This window comes from Brassica napus, chromosome A4, assembly GCF_020379485.1.
Source record: "Brassica napus cultivar Da-Ae chromosome A4, Da-Ae, whole genome shotgun sequence".
NCBI classification, from domain to species: Eukaryota; Viridiplantae; Streptophyta; class Magnoliopsida; order Brassicales; family Brassicaceae; genus Brassica; species Brassica napus.
This window is the reverse complement of record NC_063437.1, coordinates 20,744,696-20,766,406: the sequence shown is the minus strand read 5'-3', so window position 1 is coordinate 20,766,406 and position 21,711 is coordinate 20,744,696. Positions and strand designations below refer to the sequence as shown.

Sequence of the window (21,711 nt, the reverse complement as noted above, 5' to 3'; positions counted from 1 at the left end):
ATTACTCGCGGATTATCCGCTCCGTTTCGTAAATGATTAGAATAAAAATTAATAATTATTACATAATAAAAAGTCCAAAATAATATAAAATAATAATATAAAAATACAAAATAAAAATATTTTTTACTTTTAAAAAATTTAATAACTAAAAACTTAATTTAATAAAAAATTTATAAATTTTACATAAAATATAATAATTATATAATTTGTATATATAATTTTTTAAATATATGTACGGATCAGATATCTGTTCCTAAACTTTTAGTATTTGTGATTTGTTTCATTTCTTACAAATATTGCATATCAGTATTTGTTTTGATTCGTAGAGTTACAAATATCCAGATTTTCTGGTTCGGATCGAAACGAATAACGAATCGAATCAAAATTTACTGATATTTTGTCTAATCCTAGTATCAGTATGTATACAGTTTAGGCGATATGTCCTCCTTCATGGCTATGCACAAAAAGGCGTGAAAAAGAGCTTAGAAACGCCCTTTATTATAAAGCTAAAGTTAAACTTCTAGTACAACGCTATAGAAGCTTTATTCTCAGCTAAATCTCATTTACATGCGATTCTTTATCAATTAGTGCTTCGTACCTTTATACTATTTTTTTCTTACACAACTATTTTAGTTATAAAACAATCAGAGACGGCTTAAGTAGAAGGAGTTCCATGTGCGCCCGGTGGGATTTATTTAATTTTAACGGCCGATCGACTAATTTGTGGTCTGATGGTTTTAGGCTCACACCATCCTTACACAAGGTCAAAGGTTCAAGGCTTGATCACAACACTTTATTTTTGTTGTTAATAAACTCTTAACTGGTCCCCAAAACAATATTTTGTTTTCATCCCTTTTTATATCTAGACTCGCTTTGAGAGAACAATATATTAAATATATATTTTCTAAGTAAATAACCTATCAGATAGTTTTTTTAAGAAAATAAGTGAAAAGTAAATTCAAAAACACTTTTTGTATTTTTTTATATAGATTTTAGTTTCTTCCCACATTTAATACAGTGAGTTTAAATGTTTGAAAGATAAATTAAACAATTTTTTACATGTTTAAAAAAAAATTGTTCTGAAATGAATATTGTCAATTTTGTAATAGTTAAAAAGATATATGGTGAGACTTGATGTTAATTTGCTAGAGATATCATGGTAGACCAAAAGCCTAAAGATTAAATCTAAAGATATGTAATATGTAACTTTGTGAGGTAAACATTATAAAATCCTTAAAATATATTAACTTAGTTGATAAATTTACCATCGGAAAATGTCATGGTGAAGCCAAGGACATGACATGAGATTTGGTAGTGATCATTGGTATAATGATATCACATGTTTAGTCATCACAAACTTTTTCAATAACGGTATAAATACGAAAATTGCTCAGAACATAACCACATTTGGAATTTCATACTTAGAATTATCTAGTCGTCATGGAGTTGAAAGTGATTTGATCAAATAACCAATGACATCTCTTAATGGATACAAACACACCCATATATGTAGCTAAATATATGATTAGGTTAACCAACTTATATAAGAAATTAATATTAGTTAGCAAAAAAAACTTATATAAGAATATATAAGTTTATCTAAAATATTCAACACGGTTGGATCGGCTAGGTTGACATGCTCTTTGCGTCGGTAGTTACTTGACTGTGTTTTACCGTACCGTAACTAACTGTACCATCGGCGATAACATTTACATATAAACAAACTAGTTTTATTTATAACAGGCTAAACCAAAATAATTAACCTGGTCTAAAATAAAATTCCAAAACAGACAAAATAAAACCGAAAAGTATTTTAATTGAAATATAATTCGTTTATTTACTTTTGCAGATGAATTTTGGTAAATTGGTCATTTCCAAAGAAAACGAAACCAAAAAGAATTCTTAAGTTTATCAAGATTTATTAATCTGAATAAAGCTAATGAAAAGATAGAACTAAAACAGAAGCAAACTTCAATCCAAAGTTACCACTTCGATATGTTTGTATCTTTATTCCAAAAATATAAACAAAATGGAAGCAAACCTAAATCCAAAAGCTGTCATATTTTCTTTGCAGGTTTCACCAAAAAAGAAGTATCAGAAAATTGGACAACATGACCAACTAACTATGTGTCTATATATAGAATTGGTATATTTTCTTGTTTATAAGCAAAAGAGACACATGCTTAACTATATGGACGTGTGGTGTCTATGACACGAGGTCTAGAGTTACATTTTTGTGTCTTATTGTGCATCGAACTTATACGAAAAAATAAACTAAATTTTAATATTTCACCGTTCTAATCAACGAAATTAAAATTTAAAATTCTCAACTAACCTATTAAAAATGCGCATTGGTGACACAAATTTTCAAATTAATTAACCTTAAAAAAATTCACCGTACTTAATTCAAAACTAGTTGTTACAAATGCCATCAAAATTAATATTGATAATACTTAATAAACACATATGTTAAATATATTTGAACATGAAATGAGAATGTATATTTTATCTGAATCAACCAACTCTGTAGACCTAATAGCATCAAACCCAAGAAGAATCGGTCTATCATTCTCCCTAATGATTTGGACTGATCCGGCCCGTTTAAATACGATAATGTTTGATATTGTATAGTAGTAACAATCTTGGGCTTCGTGTTGTTCGTTTTAAACTTTTTCGAGTAACCCAATAGTTGCGTATGTGAACCGAAGATAATTTATGCTCAACTATCATGATCGACTATGAAATTTTAAATTCATAAAAAAAATATTTCGAAATTAAAAAAAAAAATCATCATATCCCACGATCTCATTAGTTTATTTTGTTTTTGATACCATCAAGAACATTAATCTTTTAAAGAAATTACTCTAGATAAAGTTAAATCTTCTTCATTACCATGTACCAAATATATTAAAAAGCTAAAAATCTCTAACCGAATCTTCCAAATTTCATCATATATTCATATCCCACGATCTCATTAGTTTATTTTGTTTTTCATACCATCAAGAACATTAATCTTTATAGAAATTACTCTATATAAAGTTAAATCTTCTTCATTACCATGTACCAAATATATTAAAAAGGCTAAAATCTCCAACCAACCATTTTCCACAACTTCCACAAATGAAAAATATGAAAAACTTTGATTAACTAAAATTTAAAGAGCGTCAAAAATCTCCAACTGTCAACCACGTGAGGTGCACATGCGTTGACGACCGTGAGTAGAAGACTCTCTTCGTCAAGCGGACAAGCACTTACAGCACATGCACACACACAAGCCTCCTTTCTAATTTGGTCCCCTTTCACTAATTTAATTCATTTCAACTTTACAATCCCTAACTACATTTAGTAACTCTCTTACATTATTTTATCAACCAATGAACTAGTCATAACCTCTCTTTCTCTTTCTTTCTTAAAGACTCTCCTCAAGATTTTCCCCTAACTATCATATTAACTTTTATAGGGTTTATCTTTTCAGGCAAAAACAAATTATGTACCGTCGTTCCTCCTCCAAGTCAACCGCTCCAGACGGCGGCGACGCCGAAAACAATCCATATGATGAAACTTCAGGTGGTTTCTCCTCCCTCGGTTCTCAAACTCACCATAATCTTCCACCTCCGCCGCGCCAGCAGCACAATCCCAACGTCGTTGGGTTCGGTCATCACTTGTCAGGCGAACCATCTACCATCGGACATTCCGGCGCTTCTTCCTCTTCCTCTTCTTTGTTCCGACACAGAAGCTCTCCGGCTGGATTCTATGACCAACTTCTTCCCACTGAACCCAACGGTAACTTTTGCGTTTCTTACATTTTCCACCACAATTTTTTGATGTATAGTCGACGGTATGCAAATTAAAATACACTCTTACAGATAGGCATACCATACGATTATAATTAGTATTATTTGGTTAAGTTAATCAATGTTTTGAATTTTATCTTGTTTCATTGAGAATATTTATAATCATATTTAAAATTTTATACTAAATTGTCATTTTTATTTACCTGTACCAATTAGAATCGGTAAAATATCAATTTTAACTAAATTGATCATTAATTATATTTAGTATTGCAGCAAATGTTTCAAAATATGTGAAAATTATGAAACGTACGATTTAAATAAACTTTATTGCATTTGATTAAACGAGATGATAACTAAATTGGTCTAACACGTAATTGTGACTTCCTGGAATCCAAACCATGTAACATTGCATTGATTGCGATTTGCGATGACTTTAATTTGTCTATTTGTTTCCCTCCACATATAAAAGGGATGCGGCTTTTGTTTTTCTAATTAATTAACAATTATAATTAATAACAACTTAACTGAAAATCGAAATCACAATAGCTACCAAATATCTACCTGTAGATTTTGTTTTGTTTGGTTTTGATATGGTTAATCAATCTATTGATTTTATAAACCTCTCTTTCATTTATGTTTGGAGAAACCATGGTTGATATGGTTTGCATACATATACTGAAACTACATGTTTACAAACATACGTATAAATACATTTACATGCTAAGATCAAATAATACATTTACATCCATGAACATGTATTTTCAGGAGAGACAAGTTGTATAATTTAATTATGTAACTTAATGCAAATAGCGTGTATTATAATTTATAAAACATGCACTTGCCAAAAGTATATGTTAAAAAACGAATCATTGGAAAAGTATAGTCCACTTGGCAATATTTAATCCATCCCACTTGCTCTTTCTCTTCTGACAAAGCAGCCATAAGGCCCACCTTGCTGACATGGCTTCAGCGTAATCACTAATTTGATTTTGGGATACACCTACTTGTTATTATAAGAAATGGATTTATTTTATTTTTATTTTATAAGAATAATAAATGATAGATTTACTACTATATTGTTCGTTACAACTTACAAGTAATAATTTACAGAATTTATTTGCGCAATTTGATCTTCTGTTCATTGCATCCGTTCGGTTTATTTTGCACTGTAATACATGTGCGAGCCCCAAAAAAGTTTACCCCTCTTGCATTATTATATAGGATAAATGATAATAATAGTTTAGAATTCGAATAGTGAATATTTCTAAGATTCTTTTCATGAATCTTTATTCTCTGTCAAATTGGCGATAAATAAAATCTAAGTAGAGACAAAGGAAGGGGTCCTCGAATCTCGAACTCGGCCCATTCTCTTCTATTTTGTATACATATATACGTTTTAAAAATCATACTGGTTATTAAAATACTAAGATAGTTACAAGTTTAATAACCCTACATAGCATTACATCCCTTTCGATTTAAATTTGTTAATGGAAGAGGGAACAGGTTTTTCCCTAGGGCAGCCAAACGGAGGATACGGCGGAGGAAGAGGAGAAGAGCGAGGGCTATCTAGGTTGAAGTCGGAGCAGAGATTCTCAGGCGGGAGTAGTAGTAATTATCAAGAACATAACTCTCTACCTAGAATCTCGGAGGTACACGCGGCTGCGGCGGCTATAAACAGTGCCACGTCGACGAGTATGAGTTTTGGAAATGATAGTAACATTTGGGACAGGTCGTCTTCTCAAATCAGTTTCACCATTGATGAACCTGGAAAACGGTCCAAGACCACCGACTTTTTCACCTTAGAAACTCAGGTATTTCTATATTTTTGTGGTTGTTATATATATGTACTTGTGTTGTATGAATCTTGAATACTTTAATTGTCTATGCAATAAAGTGTCATAATTCTTCGAATCTCTAATTAGGTAAAAGAGGGGAAATTGCATATGTCCAAAGTTGTGTGATTTGTACTTTTTATTATTGTTTGTCTAAGTTTGGAGAACGTTTATGATTGATCTGTGTATGATTTACAAGTTGTATGTTAATAAATGATATTATACTGTGCTGAGTGGTTTTGTGTAATATATCTGATATGTAGTCTATAAATCGGATTTAAGTTCCATAAAGTTAATTAGCAAAGGGGATTTCAAGTTGAAATAAATGCCAATGAAAATGTATGTCACAAGTTCATGTATGTTGAGTGGTGTTGTCTAATACATATACATACTTTAGAGAAGGTACTAGTAGTGATTTATTAAATTTTCAAAAATGTTTATAAAGCTTTAAACTGATGTTTGGTATGGTTCTGATTCTTTAGTTTAGCATGCCACAAACGTCTCTGGAAATGGCAAGAATGGAGAGTCTGATGAACATCCCAGAGGGTTCGGTGCCCTGTAGGGTTAGGGCCAAGCGTGGATGTGCGACTCACCCGCGTAGTATAGCTGAAAGGGTTAGTTGTATTCTATTGATTTGATATTTGATGTTATTACATAAGTAATGATATTTTCATACAAGAGAATTATATGTGAAACCCAAAGAAAGCAAGAGTATGATCAAGTTTTCTGTATAGGATAGAAGAACGAGAATAAGCGGGAAGCTGAAGAAGCTACAAGAACTGGTGCCTAATATAGACAATGTGAGAGATAGGAATTATAATTTCTATGTAATTTAGGTCTAATTAAGGAGATTATATATTACACATATACCTAAAAGTAATGTTCTGACTTTTTTTTTGAAGCAAACGAGCTATGCAGAAATGTTGGATTTGGCTGCTGAGCATATCAAAGGTCTTCAACACCAAGTAGAGGTGCGTCTTTCTATACACTCGATATATGACATTGTCTCAAACTGAAGTAAAGATTATCATATTAATTAATCCTTATAATGTATATGCATGTTGACAGAATGCTGCTTTTAATCATCTCAACCATATTTTGGTGTGTTGAAAAAACAATTATGGTAACATATATAGCAGCTATATTACAATTGATCAAATCATGAATCAACCTTTACTCAGGGGCTTAAAATATTTTCAACACAGCAAAATTTACATAACAACTGTAAATTTCGCGGTAATTAGTTTATGTTTTAATAAATGTTCTCATACATATCTTATCTATGCCCTATGTACGTTAAGAATCATAAATAGTCGCTCTATGTATACAATGATCACATAGAAACAGATAATTATATATATATCATCATACAAATGGTTATATAGGCAGTGCATGTTTGAGGTTAACCTTAGATTGTGTGGTGCAATGTAAATTCACATGTTATGGTCTTATTGAAGTAGTATATGAAAGAAATGCTCGAGTTGGACTTCTGTCCATAAAAGCCATACAATTGGAACATGAGATTTCAAAACATTTGCTTAGTATTTTTTTTTTTGCCAAATACGTTTTCTTAGTTAATGCTTTTATTTTCGTTGATTGTTTATCATGTGCAGTCACTAGAAAAGGGGATGGAGGGATGCACTTGTGGGGCGTGCAAGAAGCGATGATGAAAGAATGATATGTTTCTAAAGATGATCGAAGAAAGTATAGAAGAAAAAGAGACGAAGGAATCAATTCAAAGACAACAAACACAATAAAAAAGATTTTGATTATATAACTTAAGCATACTCATTATAAATTCATAACCGGTTGCAAGTTGAGTTCTTATCTCTCTCGAATCTCAATATATTATTTTATAAGCCAATCAGGAGTACAATTGTCTAACACATCAATAATAGAGAAATTAAGACGAGGCAAATTCTGCCAACACTAGAACAAATTGGCTGGCCTGCCAAGCTTTAAAGTAGAAGGAAGGTTGAAGAAAGATTCTGTAGTTTTATACCTAGATAAAATACTTGTAAACAGATCGTCATCATTAAAGATAAAGATGAGAAGCTGGTGGAGAGTGCTATCGAACATATAGAATCACTATCCGAACGTATTTCAGAGTCTGGATAATTTTGTTAACTCTCGTATGTTTAGCTTTCAGGCCATCACAAGCATGAAATACAACTTGAAGGCATTCCAGGTAATGAATGCTTCGGTCTTGCCTTGTTGAACTTTGTATCCAGACTCTGTAAGGGGAGACACTGATGGCCTAGCTAGTCTCATGGTTCTTGGTGTATATATTTTTATCTTTTGTATGTCTCTAACTTGTTCTTCTTGTGTTATATACATCATAAATGATTCAAGGTGGCTACTTGAGATAGAGGCTTGAATTGAAGGAAAATTAAAATAGATATTTACATATAGATTATTGACAAATTTTAAATATTATATATAATTTTAAATAATCTTTCACAGTTGAAAAACAAATTCTCAAGTATCTTAATGTTTCAAATCTATTCAAATTTCAATTTTCTTTATATTTATTTGAACAATAAATAATTATTTTAGATTTTTAATCATCTTTTTCATAACCATTATATTAAATTATTCAAAATACTTGAAAATAATTATTATAAAAATCTTATCAAAACACCTATAACCTAAAGAAAAGTCGATATCTTCAAAATACACCTAAATTCCCATCAAATCTAAAAACTTATAAAATTTTCTAAACCTCTAATCCAATAAGTATTCTTCTTGCAATAAAAATGCATATAGATTTCGTGAATTCTCTTTTCTTTTTATATTTACATTTTTTTTTCTCCCGATAACTATAAGTACATCCACGTGTACTTGTCCCGCAGTCGACCTCCTTGACGTGTGGGTCGAGTCATCGTTTCACCGGTCTAGTGTTTGGACCGCCGGCCCGTGTAATGGTTTCGTTTGTAGTTTTTTGCTTGTGGGCCTTGGTCATTCGTTTATGTATTTGGGCTTTTGGCTGTGTACTCTGGGCTTGGCCCATTCTATTTATTAAAAATCAACCAGTTGGAAAAAAAAAAACTATAAGTACATCTTCCTTTTTTTTTTGTAACACTAAGTACATCTTCCTAAATCCTAAAGCCCACTAACCGAATTATTTCTTGCGTCCATGGGATCATCCTCAAGCACGGTAATCTTCTTCTCCTTAATTATGGCCTTCTTCTTACTTCCTCCGCTCCTGTTTCTTGTACAGATCTGAAGTAACTTTTGTTTGCTATATGTTCGAACTTAACTTTTTGTGTATTATGATTTGACTTTCAACAACAGCCACCAAGACCTTCTGTTGACAATCTCGTATACAATTGTCAAAGATTAGATATGTAAGTATAACACACCTTTAGTTACTATTGAAAGTTTTCCGTTTACCACTATTGTTATCCTCCAGAGAGGAGTTCTTCAAAGAAGTTGGCCAAGTTCTTAATGTTTTTTTTTACTAAATTGTAAATATCATATAAATGAAAAAAAAATTTTACACAAGTAAGATTTTAAGTTTGACACATCTTGACAAAAAGAAAGAACAAACAAGATGGATCAACAACATCCAATTCAATGGACACCATAAGCACTTATCCTAACCATAGAACCATAAATGAGCTGAAAAGCTTGTTCGATCTCCTAGAGGAAATAATATTCCGCATCTTCCTGTGGATGGCTCTGAAGACATTAGTAGCTGGCAGAGAAACATTGTTGTGGATCATATTATTTCTCTCTTTCCAAAGGTGAAAAACTACAGCTTGAAAAGCCAACTTCCTAAGCAGAAGATTCCTCCTTAGGACAAGGAGGAACCTTGTAGAACACGATGGCCGTTTCTGTGAATTTGCCTATGTTGAGTTTGCTTCGATCCAAGAAGCAGACAAGGTTAGACTACTTTTTTTTTGCTATTCCTCTGAAAGTTTAGAATTTCATACGAATAAATTTGCAATACCAAAAATAACATTATTTAATATCATAATTTCAAAAAGTTAAATTTATTTTAGTATTATTTTTAAATGTAAAACAATTTAAAAGTAGTATTGAAAACACACAACTTCTATTACTGTGAAACTAATAAAATCTAAAAAAAAACTTTTGAGGGAGTATATGAGTTTATGAAACCACATTTCATTTGACAAGTAAAGATTTCTGATTAAATTGTTTTCTACTTTTAAGGCGATGGCCTTTAACGGTTGATCTTTGCTAGGTCGTGAGATTCGTCTTCAACTCCACAAAGCAGGCACACTTTGATGTTTTTTTCCAGTGTCTATGTTAGGATATTATATGTTGATAATCTCGTATGACTTTCAGCAATATCCATCACAAACCCCTCGTCTTGTTCGCGCTCCATCATAAATAATATATGTTGATAATCTCGTATACTATTGTAAAAGATCAAATTGGAAGTATAACACACCTTTTGTTATTATTTTTTTGTAAGTTTTCCATTGATCTTACTATTTAATTATCCTCTCCAGCGAGGACTTCTTCAAAGAAGCTGGCCAAGTTGTTAATGTTACAATGATTATGGGACGCGATGGCCAGACTGGCCAGTTCGATGAATTTGCCTACGTTGAGTTTTCTTCGATTGAAGAAGCAGACAAGGTTAGTTTCCTATATGAATTTTGATGAAAGCACATTTCATTTTACAATGTAAACTATAGTTTGCTGATTACATCTTTTTCTACTTTTTAAAAAAGGCCAAGTCCTTTCACGGCAGATATTTGCTCGGTCGTGAGGTTCATACCTGACTCCACTAAGCAGGTAAATAAATGTCTTTGTGGTTTCTTTGTTTAACGATACTCTTGTCTTGTTTGATACCTGATATTAACTCCTTTTTTCCTGTAGTGGCTCTCATGGTTACTTTTCAAACGGAGAATCAATCAAGAATAATTCATTAAAAAAAAAAAAAAGAATAATTCATTAAGTGTTTTTCTTTTTCTTTCTATCTTCTTCTTGACTTATAAGTTCCAACTATTTGTTCTTTTTAGAATAATTTTATTGGGGATTTTTTTTTAAATCTAAGGGACAACATACACTTATCTGGAAAGCAAATTAATTTTAGGATACCCAAAAAGTTGATTGGGATCTACTATAGAAACAACACTAAAGTAGATCTTATAAAAGTTGATTAATAAGAAGCTAAGCTGTTCAGAAGCTGATGCTGGTTATTGTTGTTCATAGTCGAGATCCGGAGATCGGACGATCTCGCTCTTCTGGTCGTTTCTTTCAACGTTATTACCTATCAAAGGTCAAAGTTTTGGATTGCAAAACGGTTAGTTTAATATAGATTTGTTAAACCGTTAGAGTAACCAATAACCAAACCAAATTGGTCAAATTTACTTGACTTAACCGGATCCAATTGGTAGTAGTAAATGGCATTATGTTTTGTCACTAAACTTGCGAGACGATAAAATATTATACCATTTGATCTAATATTATGATGTGTTGTGATTCGTCATCTGAGCTAGTATTTAACAGAGATGCAAAATGATTGTCGACATTATGGTCCGATTGTTTGAGACTTGTATTTTGCTGTCAAGGTTTTTTAGTTTGAAATTTATAGTTTTACTGTTAAAATGTTGAATGTGGCTTTAGAAATACTAAAAATTACAGAATTGTAGTTTTAAGAAAAACAAACGACCTAAAATGGCAATCTTTGGGGGTGGATGCAGTAGTGGATGTTGGAGGAACATTCACATCATTAGTGTAGACAAAGATGAACATAACGTAGATGTAGTAGTGGATGTAATAGCAAAGATGAACATAATTGAGAGTGAAGTAGTTGAGGAGAAATGTGCAATCTTTGTTGTTATTGTTGTTTTGAGCTATGGCTATCGCGTAGTCTCTTTACAAGACCCACAACTATCTGAGACAACTCTTCCTCTTCTTTCCTACCTTTTTCCCATTTGTCCTTTAATTTACACTCTAGATTTATATTCTTCAAAAGAATATATATCTTCTCTATTAAAAGAGTTGTAATTACTTTTTATGAAAAAAAATTCTTCACAAATTGAATCTTATCACTGGGGAAGTTATATATTTCATAGGAATTATATTTTACATTAAAATAAAGCATATTTAAGCATTTTGTCTTGTTTGACGAAGTTAGCTCCTCTTGTATATCAATTCTAAATTATTTGGGTTTATTAGATATCTTTAGTTTATCAGTTATACCATGGACCAAATTAAATTTAGGACCTATTGTTAAAAAATGTCTATACAGTGAGAGTGAACCGAGTTTGAAATCTTCTAAATAATATTTGTTTAATCTAACTTTCTTTTGATAAGTATCTAGTTAATGTAGACATGTTTAATCGTATCGTAGACGAACTTAAATGTAAATATTTCTGCAAACAAAAAAGAATTACTTTACGTGGAGTAAACTAACTTGTGATTTTATGTGACTAATTATTTTCTAGTGGAGCCTATGTAGATGTTGAATTTTCTAACGTCTACAAAACATATAAGTATTGAAATATCATGAAATCGTATGTGGTTTATGGAGTGGATCAAGTTGAAGTTTTAGATTATTGTCTTTTACACTTTAGTTCATGTTGTAGACCAAATAGGGTATTTCTTAGTAGACAAGGCTTTTTTTTTTGTTAAAACATGGTTATTAATTATATGTATTGTTAAAACATGGTTATTAATTATATGTAACGTAAAACACACAAAAAGTTAAAGAAAGAAATGTGAGGAAAAGATAATCTAAACACGAGTAAGCTATTCCCAAAACATTTTGTTTCCAAGGGAACGAGAGAGTTATCTATTTTAGTACTTTACAATAAAAAAAGGAATAAGCCAGAGCAAATCAAGTGTGAAATTAAACAAGAACATTTTTATGAAGTTCGAAATCAAGCAATAAGGATAAATCGACATAAATGATGAGTCATGTATCCAGTTACTTTCTTCTTTTTTTGGTCATATATCATTGTCATTATATAGTGTGATGTTTGTAAGTTGCTCACATGGTTTTTAGAGTTTGCGGATGGAGCCGGTGTGCCTTCCACAGGTGCACGTGCCGCCATTGGTCATGCACTGGCTACGCCCCTGGCCTTCCATGAATATTACTTTTTAACTTTAGCCTAATTCATTGGATCCATTGTTTTCTAAACATTTGAAAAGAACTGATCTTTTGAAAAGAACGGATGTACATGGCCCATGTATAAATTCTCTACTTGAACGTCACACGGTTACCACTTACCAGAAACAGAAACCATTCTTGTTTGGTCGTTATAATGAACACATGCCTTCTTTGCATGGGATTCTTCTTTCGTCGACTCAAAAAAAAAACTCTTTAAAAACAGAAGAGAGCGAGAGTAATCAAAACATAAGAGACAATAGTTCACGCGAGATATCGAGAGAGAGAAAACGCTGACTTCCAGAGATCGCCTGTGAGAAAAGAAGATAGAGAGCGTGATTCTACAATGGATTTCCCGCAGATTCTTCGTTTCATCCTTGTTCTAGCCATCATCAAAGTTGCAGTTACTATTAAGGTTTCTACTTTACTTATATGGTTTTTGTTGCTGATCCAGTTCACTATTCTAAAAGTTTTGTCCTAAACTTCTTTGAAAAACAAAAAACAACCGAGTTTTAATGTTATATCAACTATTAAACTAGTAGAAATTAATTATCCGCTATTAAACTAGGATTATTTGTCCGTCATCATCGTATGTGCATGTGTTTCCAACCAAAAAAAAATACTCAAGAAATGAAAAATTGCAGCGTCAATTTTTTAAAATCTTTTTTCCTTTACCCCGTTTGAACACCGCATCCACATGTCCATATATCATACACTTAATTTTTGAACTAAAGTAATTATACTAATCTTTTATGTATTTGTGAAATTTATCTTCAACAGACTTCGGATGGAGATGATGTCGAATGTATGGATAAAATAAAGCAGCCAGCATTTGAAAGCACTTTACTAAAAAATCATAAAATTCAGGTTCGCTTGATTTTTTACATTTTTAATTTTGTACTTCCATGTTAATGTTATTTAAAATAAAATAATAATATTTTTGGCTTTTGAGAAAAAAAAAACAGGAATGGCCGTCCGAAATTCCTCCTCGGACAGTCGAAGCAGACAAGAAAAGCAAACTGGAAACTTGGGAAGCTCAAGTTAGTACTGTCAACTGTCCGGAAGGAACCGTACCAGTACGGAACTACAGTGTCAGTAAGACTGACCGGACAGGGCCTGATTTCACCAGTTACAATCGTGGACATGAGGTATATTATAAAACTATTCTAGATAGTTAGATTGATTAATATGCGCAACCGATTTTTCAGGTACTCTTGGTTCTTGGTTTTCTAAAATTATTCAGTTATTTATTATTTTTGATATGCCTTAAATTTTCTTTTAATTAGAAAGCAAGTCAAACGCTGTTGAAATTAAAACTACGTACACTGAATTTTGTGTGTTTATTAGCTTTTTAATTTTGACATTGTCTTCAAGCAACCATCTAATTACGTATTACTAGTGATATTCCGGCGCTACGCGCCGGGTTCATATATTTTATTTTCTAATTAGTTCAAAATTGCTTTTATTCTTATCCATTTAATAATGGTTAGTGACAATAGTGTATTACTTTTTTTTTTGAAATTGTTTAGGTCAAAGAAGAATATTAAAAATAATTTTCACAGATTATTGAATAAAAAAAAATAAATAACTGATAGTTGCATCAAAGTAAATATAGTTTAAATATAGTTGAACTTAAAACATATAAATGCATTATCATGTTTGAATGAAGATAATAAATTTGTTCATTTCATTAAAGTAGTAACAATCCGACAATCTGCACATGCTTTCTCAATGTCTTGGATGTGTCAATCTATTAGGGGCTTCATTGTACATATTGGTTAAATACTTTGTTTTGGTTATGTTTTTTGCATGGGACGTTTTCAGATTAGGTACCCCTTAACAGTAGCAGGTGATACATTTGTTCGTAAATCATATATTAATTTTAGTATTAAAAATATTCATAATAAAATAGAAATGATTTTATGTTCTTTCATTGTTTGTTCTACTTTAATATTTTCTACTTTGATATTTTGTTCCAGCGTTGGGTCGTTTTCAATTTTTTTTTTGAAACTTGACGTTTTCAATTTTTAATAGTCATGAATAATCTAAAAATCTGAGTGTGGTCATTGGCCAAGTCATTGTATCAGTCCTTTACTTTACTGTATCAAAGACATTTTTATTGCCAAAATGCTCAAGCTTACTTTTCTGAAATATGGCCATCTTCTCTCTTCTGTTTCTTTTGTGTATTTTGACTCTTTTTTTCCTTTATTTTATATGAAAGCTATTTATAGAAATACATAAAACCTAAATTGTTAGATTGTCAGAGTTATACAACTTGTGTCACATATTGCTTCCTTTAAACAAAATTTTTCTTATATACTATAGCTTCTTTAATTTTGTAAATAATTATAATTCATATTACTGATTTTAAGATGTCCAAATTTCAGACTCCAAAAAGTCTAAATTAACAAAAAAATTCTATTTTTTTAACAAAGATAAAATATTCATATTCACGCTTTTATAGTGCTCTTGCCTGATAATCACGGTGAACATGATAATCACGGTGAACAGAGATTGACGGATCTCATTTGTTCTTTCCTTCACCCTAATTCGCCAACCTCAAGAGTGAAGACCCAGCTCGCTGATTTCTTTGATTTTGCTGGCTTTTCTTCTAAAGGGAAACAACCATCATTCAATCTAGAATGCTCACTATATGGAACTCCTACAATGATAAATAAGTATAGATAGTCAGACAAATTAATCTTGATGATGATTGAAGCTATGTGCATCATATAATATATCATTGCCGCTCATAGAGAATGTAGGGAATGTGTATTACAAAATTAATAGAGTATTTCTTTTTCATTGGACGTGTAAAAATTATTTTTAACGTTTTTTTATATTATATTTGCTCTATTAATTTTGTAATAATTTTCCATTGAACACCCAAAAAAAAACTGCAAGGCAAAAGAATTCACCTGTAGGTCTAAATGCCAAATTGCTCCATAATATTCTAACATTCAAGTTTTCATCGACATAAAAATTTTATTGAAACAGAAATAAGATCATGAGAGATTGACATAAAAGTTGTATAATAATTCTTGAACAAAGCATTGTGGTTTCAGAGAATACTTCAACTCTCAATGCTGACATAGGCAGAATATGAAGACATGTGGCTTTCACTATGTACAAAGATTCTTGGTTTATCTGTAGAGCTCTAGATTTGTTCGCATTAGCTACATCGCACAGATATGGACATAAACTTTTAGAACCCAGGAATATAATGGTATTAACTATAAGGAGAATGATCCCGACCTCTGTTTTCTACACCATCATATGTGTTGGTTGCTGCAACAGAGATTCCAGTTTCTATTCCCCAGCAATCTACGGAGGCTGTGGCAAGCGTCTGGAATATGAATTTTGATGTTTAAATGTGGATACTTAAAAATACTCTGTTATTTTGTGACCAGCAGTGCAAATATGTCTGATGTTTAGAGTAGTTGAACTGTACTTTGGTGGTGCCCTATAGGAAGCCTAGGGGGACCCTGTTCAACCTTTTTTTTGAACCTGCATTTAGTCACCAATATTTTGAATGTCAGGGTGTGTTTCCAGTTTTACAAATCTAAAAGAAACATTACGTAATAGATGCTACACTGAGTTTAATGATATCTGAAAACAGTGACATAATCCACAATAAACTTGTTGGAAACCACCATTTCTTTTATGTGCTTGGATCTCTTGGTGAGCTGCTCGAGCAGTCTTTCCCAAAGGCTCTACAATATTACAGTTTGAAGTTGGTGAAGGTCTGATTTTAACCAATCAACTGTGCGTCAGCATGGTGATACAAAGTAGTGAAAGTAAACCTTTAGTGGCTCTCGTAGCTGTGCAGGGTTGTGGCCTTAAAAACTCCTCATTAACCATGACCACCTTTCGATGTTTTTCCAGCCACTGCATTGGGATAAATAATCTCAGTGTGTATAGTTGTTTATTAATTTTCTCCTTCTCATAAAATCAACGTAGTACCTGGTTGTTCATTGACTATTTGCGACCAAGCAGTGGAGTTCGTAAGGAAGATGCTTTGAACGCTTGTTATCACTCTGTCGGAGCTGGAGCTTGGTTTCTAGCCGGTGGAGGTGACTTTTTCTTGACCATTGCATGAAGTTGCTTCGTGAATGTTGTAGCTGTTAGCTTAAGTGTTTTCACTGATATAGAACAACATTAAGTTGTACATCTGACGAAACGGCTTACGCATTGAGCATATTGATCTGCGGCGGCTTTAAAGGAGTCACTAAGCTGTAAAAGCATAGCGTTAATCTCATCGGGAGTAGAGAGTGTCTTTGATACACAGAACTTAAAAACCGTTGCTGTCAACATACTCATGCATCTGTAAGCAAAAAAAAAAAACACATTATATATCAATTAACCAAAATGGTTCCATAAGATGAGTGGTTCATATCTCACATGACCCTGGGGAATAAGTTTGCAGCAGCTTCCACAAATCAGTAACTTGGAGCTCTTTCATCAGCCGTGAAAAGATGTGTTCCCTCAGTGTTTCTAAATCTTGCCTTGCTTTCTCCAAAATGATCACTTGTTGTCTCTACCGAATCTGCCAAAAAAAAAATTATAACCCAAATACAGAGCATATGTGTTTTAAGTCACTGAAAATGAAAACCAAATCAGAAGTTTGATTTACCAGTGAACCTGATCGATCACTTTTGAACTGTTCATAGTGGTATCACGATTTGTTTTCACCACTTTCTCTTGTTAGACATTATATATATATATTTTTTTTTTTGGTCAAAACTCTTGTTAGACATTATTTGTAGAGAAAATATTTGAGATAACGCATTGTCAGCCGAAGAATCAAAGCTTTGATTTTGAAAGATCTTTCCTTTAGTCTTCTACACATAAAGCTCAGCCTATATGAATCAATCCCTAGACGCAAGGTTCAATATTTCTAACAGCAAACTAAAAGACCTAAAAATTGAGTTTTTAACGGGAAGTAACGAAAAACACTTAAGAAGTTGTTTAGTAAGGATTCAGTACTCATCATCCCAGCTTCTTCAACGCCTTTCTTCACATTCCGAGCTTCCCAAAAAGGGAGCAGCCGTGTGACAATTGTCGCCATTACAACGATTCAATGCAGAGAGCGATAGTTGGGAAGCCGTCATGGTTTGGATAGTTTTTTGGCCGTTTGTGGAGAGGAGAGTCACAACGCTTCTTTGAGATAATGAGTGTGAGGAAGCTGACAGAGGTGGTGATGAGGAATAAATGAAACGCGGGAGGAGTGGAATAATCAAGGAAAAACTCGGAGTAAAGAACAGATTAATGGATGGTTGAGACGTTACGAAGATCGAACGCAGCTTTAAGTCTCTGTGAAATTTCGTAGGGGGGTCGTCTTGAGAGGAAGAAGGAAGGTCGCAGGCGTGAAAGGAAAAATGAAGAAGAAACCTAATCGTGTGGGCTTGTAACAGATGTTCAAAGGAATGGGCTAAAGGATTGAGCTTAATATGAAAATGTAATAAAAGTCCAGTTCGAATAAGTGGCATTAAAGAACCAGATTGCACAAAAATCACAAATAGCTTGGTATGGCGACACGTGTCACGAAAAGCCCCACCCTATGTGGTGACGTGGACGCATGAGGTGAGAGAAAACCCTCCTTTATTGTTATAGATATGTGGTGTGGAATGATAGTATGCGATCATAAGTCAGAAAAGCCCACCAGAACTATACGGAGCAAAAGCCACGATTAACGTATGGGATCCGGCGATAGAGGGAAAGGAGATGTCTATATCTCAGATTTGGATTAGCTCGGGAAAATATAAGACTAATGACCTTAACACCCTAGAGGTTGGCTGGCAGGTTGGTTTAAATTTTTGATTGTGGATGTTTCCATAATTTTCATCAAATATATACGTACTATTATTAATAAACTAACATGGTTGCATTATTCAAATATTTAGGTTCTTCCGACGTTGTATGGCGATAACAAACCGAGGCTATTTATTTTTTGGACAGTAAGTTTCTTTATCAGTTTTATCGCATTTTATGTTATAGAACATTATTAATATTATTTAATATTTTGGTAATACAATAACTGTATTACTTTGAGCAAAGAGTACTGTGACAAATAACAATTAAAGGAGTAATATTATAAGTTTATTGTGGATATTATACTATTTTTAGTTTCTATACTATACAAAAATATTATGCAATATATAAAAAACAATACTAGAGGACAATAAAGTGGATACAAATATCGTGAAATATGTTTTCAAAATTACATTAATTAATAAGATCTCTTAATTTAAGTTATAATATACAAAATAAAATCTCTTGATTTAATTTTAAATATATATATATATATTTAAATATTTAAATTACATTTACAAAATTCGATTATATTTAATTTATTTACAGTACATTTTTCAAAAGTTAAGCAACAAATCAATATATTAAAATAAATGTAATTGGTTTTTTAAATTGATTATTACTCTCTCCTTGGCGTATTTTTACGTTGTGAGTTGGAAAATTACTACAAGAATATCTATATATATACAAATATTAAAAGAAACTTTTAAAACATATGGAGTTAACAAAACTTAAATAAAAAGAATAATAAGATTTTCAAAATTAACACATACTTACAGACCCGGCCCTGAACAGAAATCAGAACAAAGGCTTAAGGCCTTGTAAAATTCTATTCCAGCCCGTGATATTTTGATTTCCATATTTTTGAAGGCCGAAAAATAATTAGGCTTCTGGACCTTCAACTCTCAGGGCTAACTCTACATACTTTTCAAATTAGTATCTTATGACCCAAATTGCAAACAAAATTTGAATCTTCTACAAAATTTAAATCACATTTTAATGTTTAATCATTATTATATATTTGATTTAAAAATATTTACACTAAATAGAAAAAAAAACACAAAAAAAAACAGTTGTTAATCTTTAACTGAGTTTTAAAGCATCCATACTACTGGTTTTGCTTGTATTAATGCATTAATTAAAACCATCTAGAATAACACGAACTTGAATTAGTTTATTATGTTTGTTGGTAACAATAATGTAGCATTTTACAGAGTGATTCGTATAAGAACGGATGCTATAACCTAAGATGCTCTGGTTTTATACAAACTAGTAGCAGTATTGTCCTTGGTGGAGCTATTTCTCCCACTTCTTCTTTCGGAGGTAGTCAATACGAGATTACCATACTTGTATGGAAGGTCCGTTTCTTTTTCCCACTGCTTTACATATATATATGTTTCTTATTAAAATTCTATATGTTTCAATTCCTAAACATTTATATGTATTCGTTTTGATAGGATCGTATATATGGGAATTGGTGGCTGAGCTTGGGACCCAGTAACTTATTGGTAGGTTACTGGCCGAAAGAACTTTTCACAACCTTAGCTGATTACGCAACCATCGCGGAATGGGGCGGTGAAATCTTAAACTTGCAAAATTTCAGCCGCCATACAAAGACTCAAATGGGGTCTGGCCACTTCCCCAAAGAAGGATTCGGCAAAAGCAGCTATTTCCGCAACCTCAAGTTCATAGATAACAACAATAGTCTGCAGCCGATCCAAAATATCAAGAAAATAGTAACAAACCCTGAATCCTACAACGTCAAGACTGAATATACAGATGAATGGAAGAGCCATTTCTTTTATGGAGGGCCTGGGTTTAGATCTACGCAGTCTCGAGCCGTTCCTTTGGCATTCAGTTCATGTTTTGTCATCTATTGCTTAGCACTTTTTATGGTTTAGTTGTTTCATGTTTTTAGTTGTTAATTTTCTACATATGTCAACTGTATTTGAGACTGCATTTTGTTGACGTTGAAAGGTTTGTGATTTCGATGTCAACATTGAAAGGTAAGTTAACAATCTGTCAAATTAATAATAGGAATATGCAGTTTAATTCTGAACTTTTGTTGTTGTCTATATATTGACGTCGAAATAAATAATTAAGTTATGAAGCCATAATATATATATATATATAGAATAATTTTGTTTTATTTCATTCAACATTACACTTCATAACTGAAGCCTCAGACAATTTTCAAAGACCTGATATTAAATCCCTTTGTTGGTGCAACAGCATTTCTGAGATTTTTTATCACAATATCCTGTAGAGAACCCATCCACCATACAGTCATGGGCACATTCGAAAAGCTCGTACTTTCCAGGCACACATGGAACATCGCAAACATCACCATTTGCTGAGTTAATCACTACACAAATACAATCCAAGTCAAGATTACAATTATCTATAGACCATACAAGATTATTTGAAAGTCATATTCCTTTAAGTAAACATGTATACTACATGCATATAAATGGCCACTGCCGATTCATTAAATAAAAAAATCGACAATTTCTTTCAGAATAATCAACGAAAACTGAAAATAACTAAAAATAATATTTTGTTGGTAAGTATAATACCCGAGGCGGCCAAAGTGTTGTAGCTAGACAGCGAGGTTACCAATGTTATTACAAAAAAGAAAGTGATAGAGGGTTTTCTGATATCCATTATATGTTTTAAGTTTTATTACTATGGACTTTGTTTTAACTTTTAACATCTACTCTATTTATACACTCTTTGCCAAGAAAAGTCTCAGTTTAATATCCCTCTATTATTTTTATTTTGACCAGAGTTAAATCTTCCATATCTTCCTTAAGGAAAAATATTTCAGAGTTAATTGAATTTAATGCAAGATCTGAATGGAGAAGTCAATATTGTTGGATTCTTTACCAAAAAAATTAATGTTAGAAAAGTTAAAATCACAGTGATGGAGTATATTATTACAAATATATAAATAAAAATTGATTTTTTTTGCTCAATATATATATATATATATATATATATATATATATATCTTTACTTTTCTTAAATCACTCTACTTTCCACTAAATATTTAAATACTCTTTTATTTTTTTGCGCAAAAGTTAAATTTCTATGAATTTTTCAAAGAAAGTGCTTTACTTTCTTATTTTGTAAATGTATATCTTTTTTTTTCTCAACACATGTATATCTATTTAACAATTGTAATTAGTAA

At 31.9% G+C, this 21,711-nt stretch overlaps 2 protein-coding genes and 2 long non-coding RNA genes across 12 annotated transcripts; 2 read left to right on the top strand and 2 right to left on the bottom strand.

Annotated features, from left to right (window-relative positions):
* The first annotated feature begins 1,269 nt into the window (after window positions 1-1,269).
* On the top strand, window positions 1,270-7,490 carry LOC106394838 (transcription factor bHLH129). Of its 2 annotated transcripts, none has more exons than XR_007339303.1 (6): window positions 1,270-3,783; window positions 5,298-5,605; window positions 6,109-6,240; window positions 6,366-6,426; window positions 6,529-6,597; window positions 7,240-7,338. XR_007339303.1 is itself a non-coding variant. In XM_013835397.3 (6 exons), the coding sequence occupies exons 1-6, from the start codon at window positions 3,489-3,491 to the stop codon at window positions 7,291-7,293; spliced, it is 924 nt and encodes a 307-aa protein (XP_013690851.2). In that variant the 5' UTR covers window positions 2,598-3,488; the 3' UTR covers window positions 7,294-7,490. The 2 variants fall into 2 exon arrangements, 1 of the variants encoding a protein (XP_013690851.2); XM_013835397.3 differs by having other exon boundaries at window positions 2,598-3,783; window positions 6,361-6,426; window positions 7,240-7,490.
* Window positions 7,491-12,749: 5,259 nt separating this feature from the next.
* LOC106394135 lies at window positions 12,750-20,432 on the top strand. Its single transcript, XM_048778753.1, has 7 exons — window positions 12,750-13,125; window positions 13,491-13,577; window positions 13,676-13,858; window positions 18,345-18,512; window positions 18,614-18,667; window positions 19,736-19,879; window positions 19,979-20,432. Exons 1-7 carry the CDS (start codon window positions 13,057-13,059, stop codon window positions 20,420-20,422), a joined length of 1,149 nt encoding a protein of 382 aa, XP_048634710.1. The 5' UTR covers window positions 12,750-13,056; the 3' UTR covers window positions 20,423-20,432.
* LOC106407218 lies at window positions 15,686-18,215 on the bottom strand. Of its 8 annotated transcripts, none has more exons than XR_007339302.1 (7): window positions 17,697-18,211; window positions 17,112-17,256; window positions 16,674-17,034; window positions 16,514-16,598; window positions 16,118-16,423; window positions 15,966-16,043; window positions 15,686-15,886 (listed from the first exon to the last, which is right to left on the bottom strand). It is a non-coding gene; the product is annotated as an uncharacterized LOC106407218 (long non-coding RNA). The 8 variants fall into 8 exon arrangements; XR_001281677.3 differs by having other exon boundaries at window positions 15,966-16,056; window positions 16,162-16,423; window positions 17,697-18,209; XR_001281675.3 differs by having other exon boundaries at window positions 15,966-16,423; window positions 17,697-18,215.
* A 216-nt stretch (window positions 20,433-20,648) lies between the features above and the next one.
* Window positions 20,649-21,314, bottom strand: LOC125608366. The gene is made up of 2 exons (XR_007339299.1): window positions 21,098-21,314; window positions 20,649-20,886 (listed from the first exon to the last, which is right to left on the bottom strand). It is a non-coding gene; the product is annotated as an uncharacterized LOC125608366 (long non-coding RNA).
* Between the last annotated feature and the right edge of the window lie 397 nt (window positions 21,315-21,711).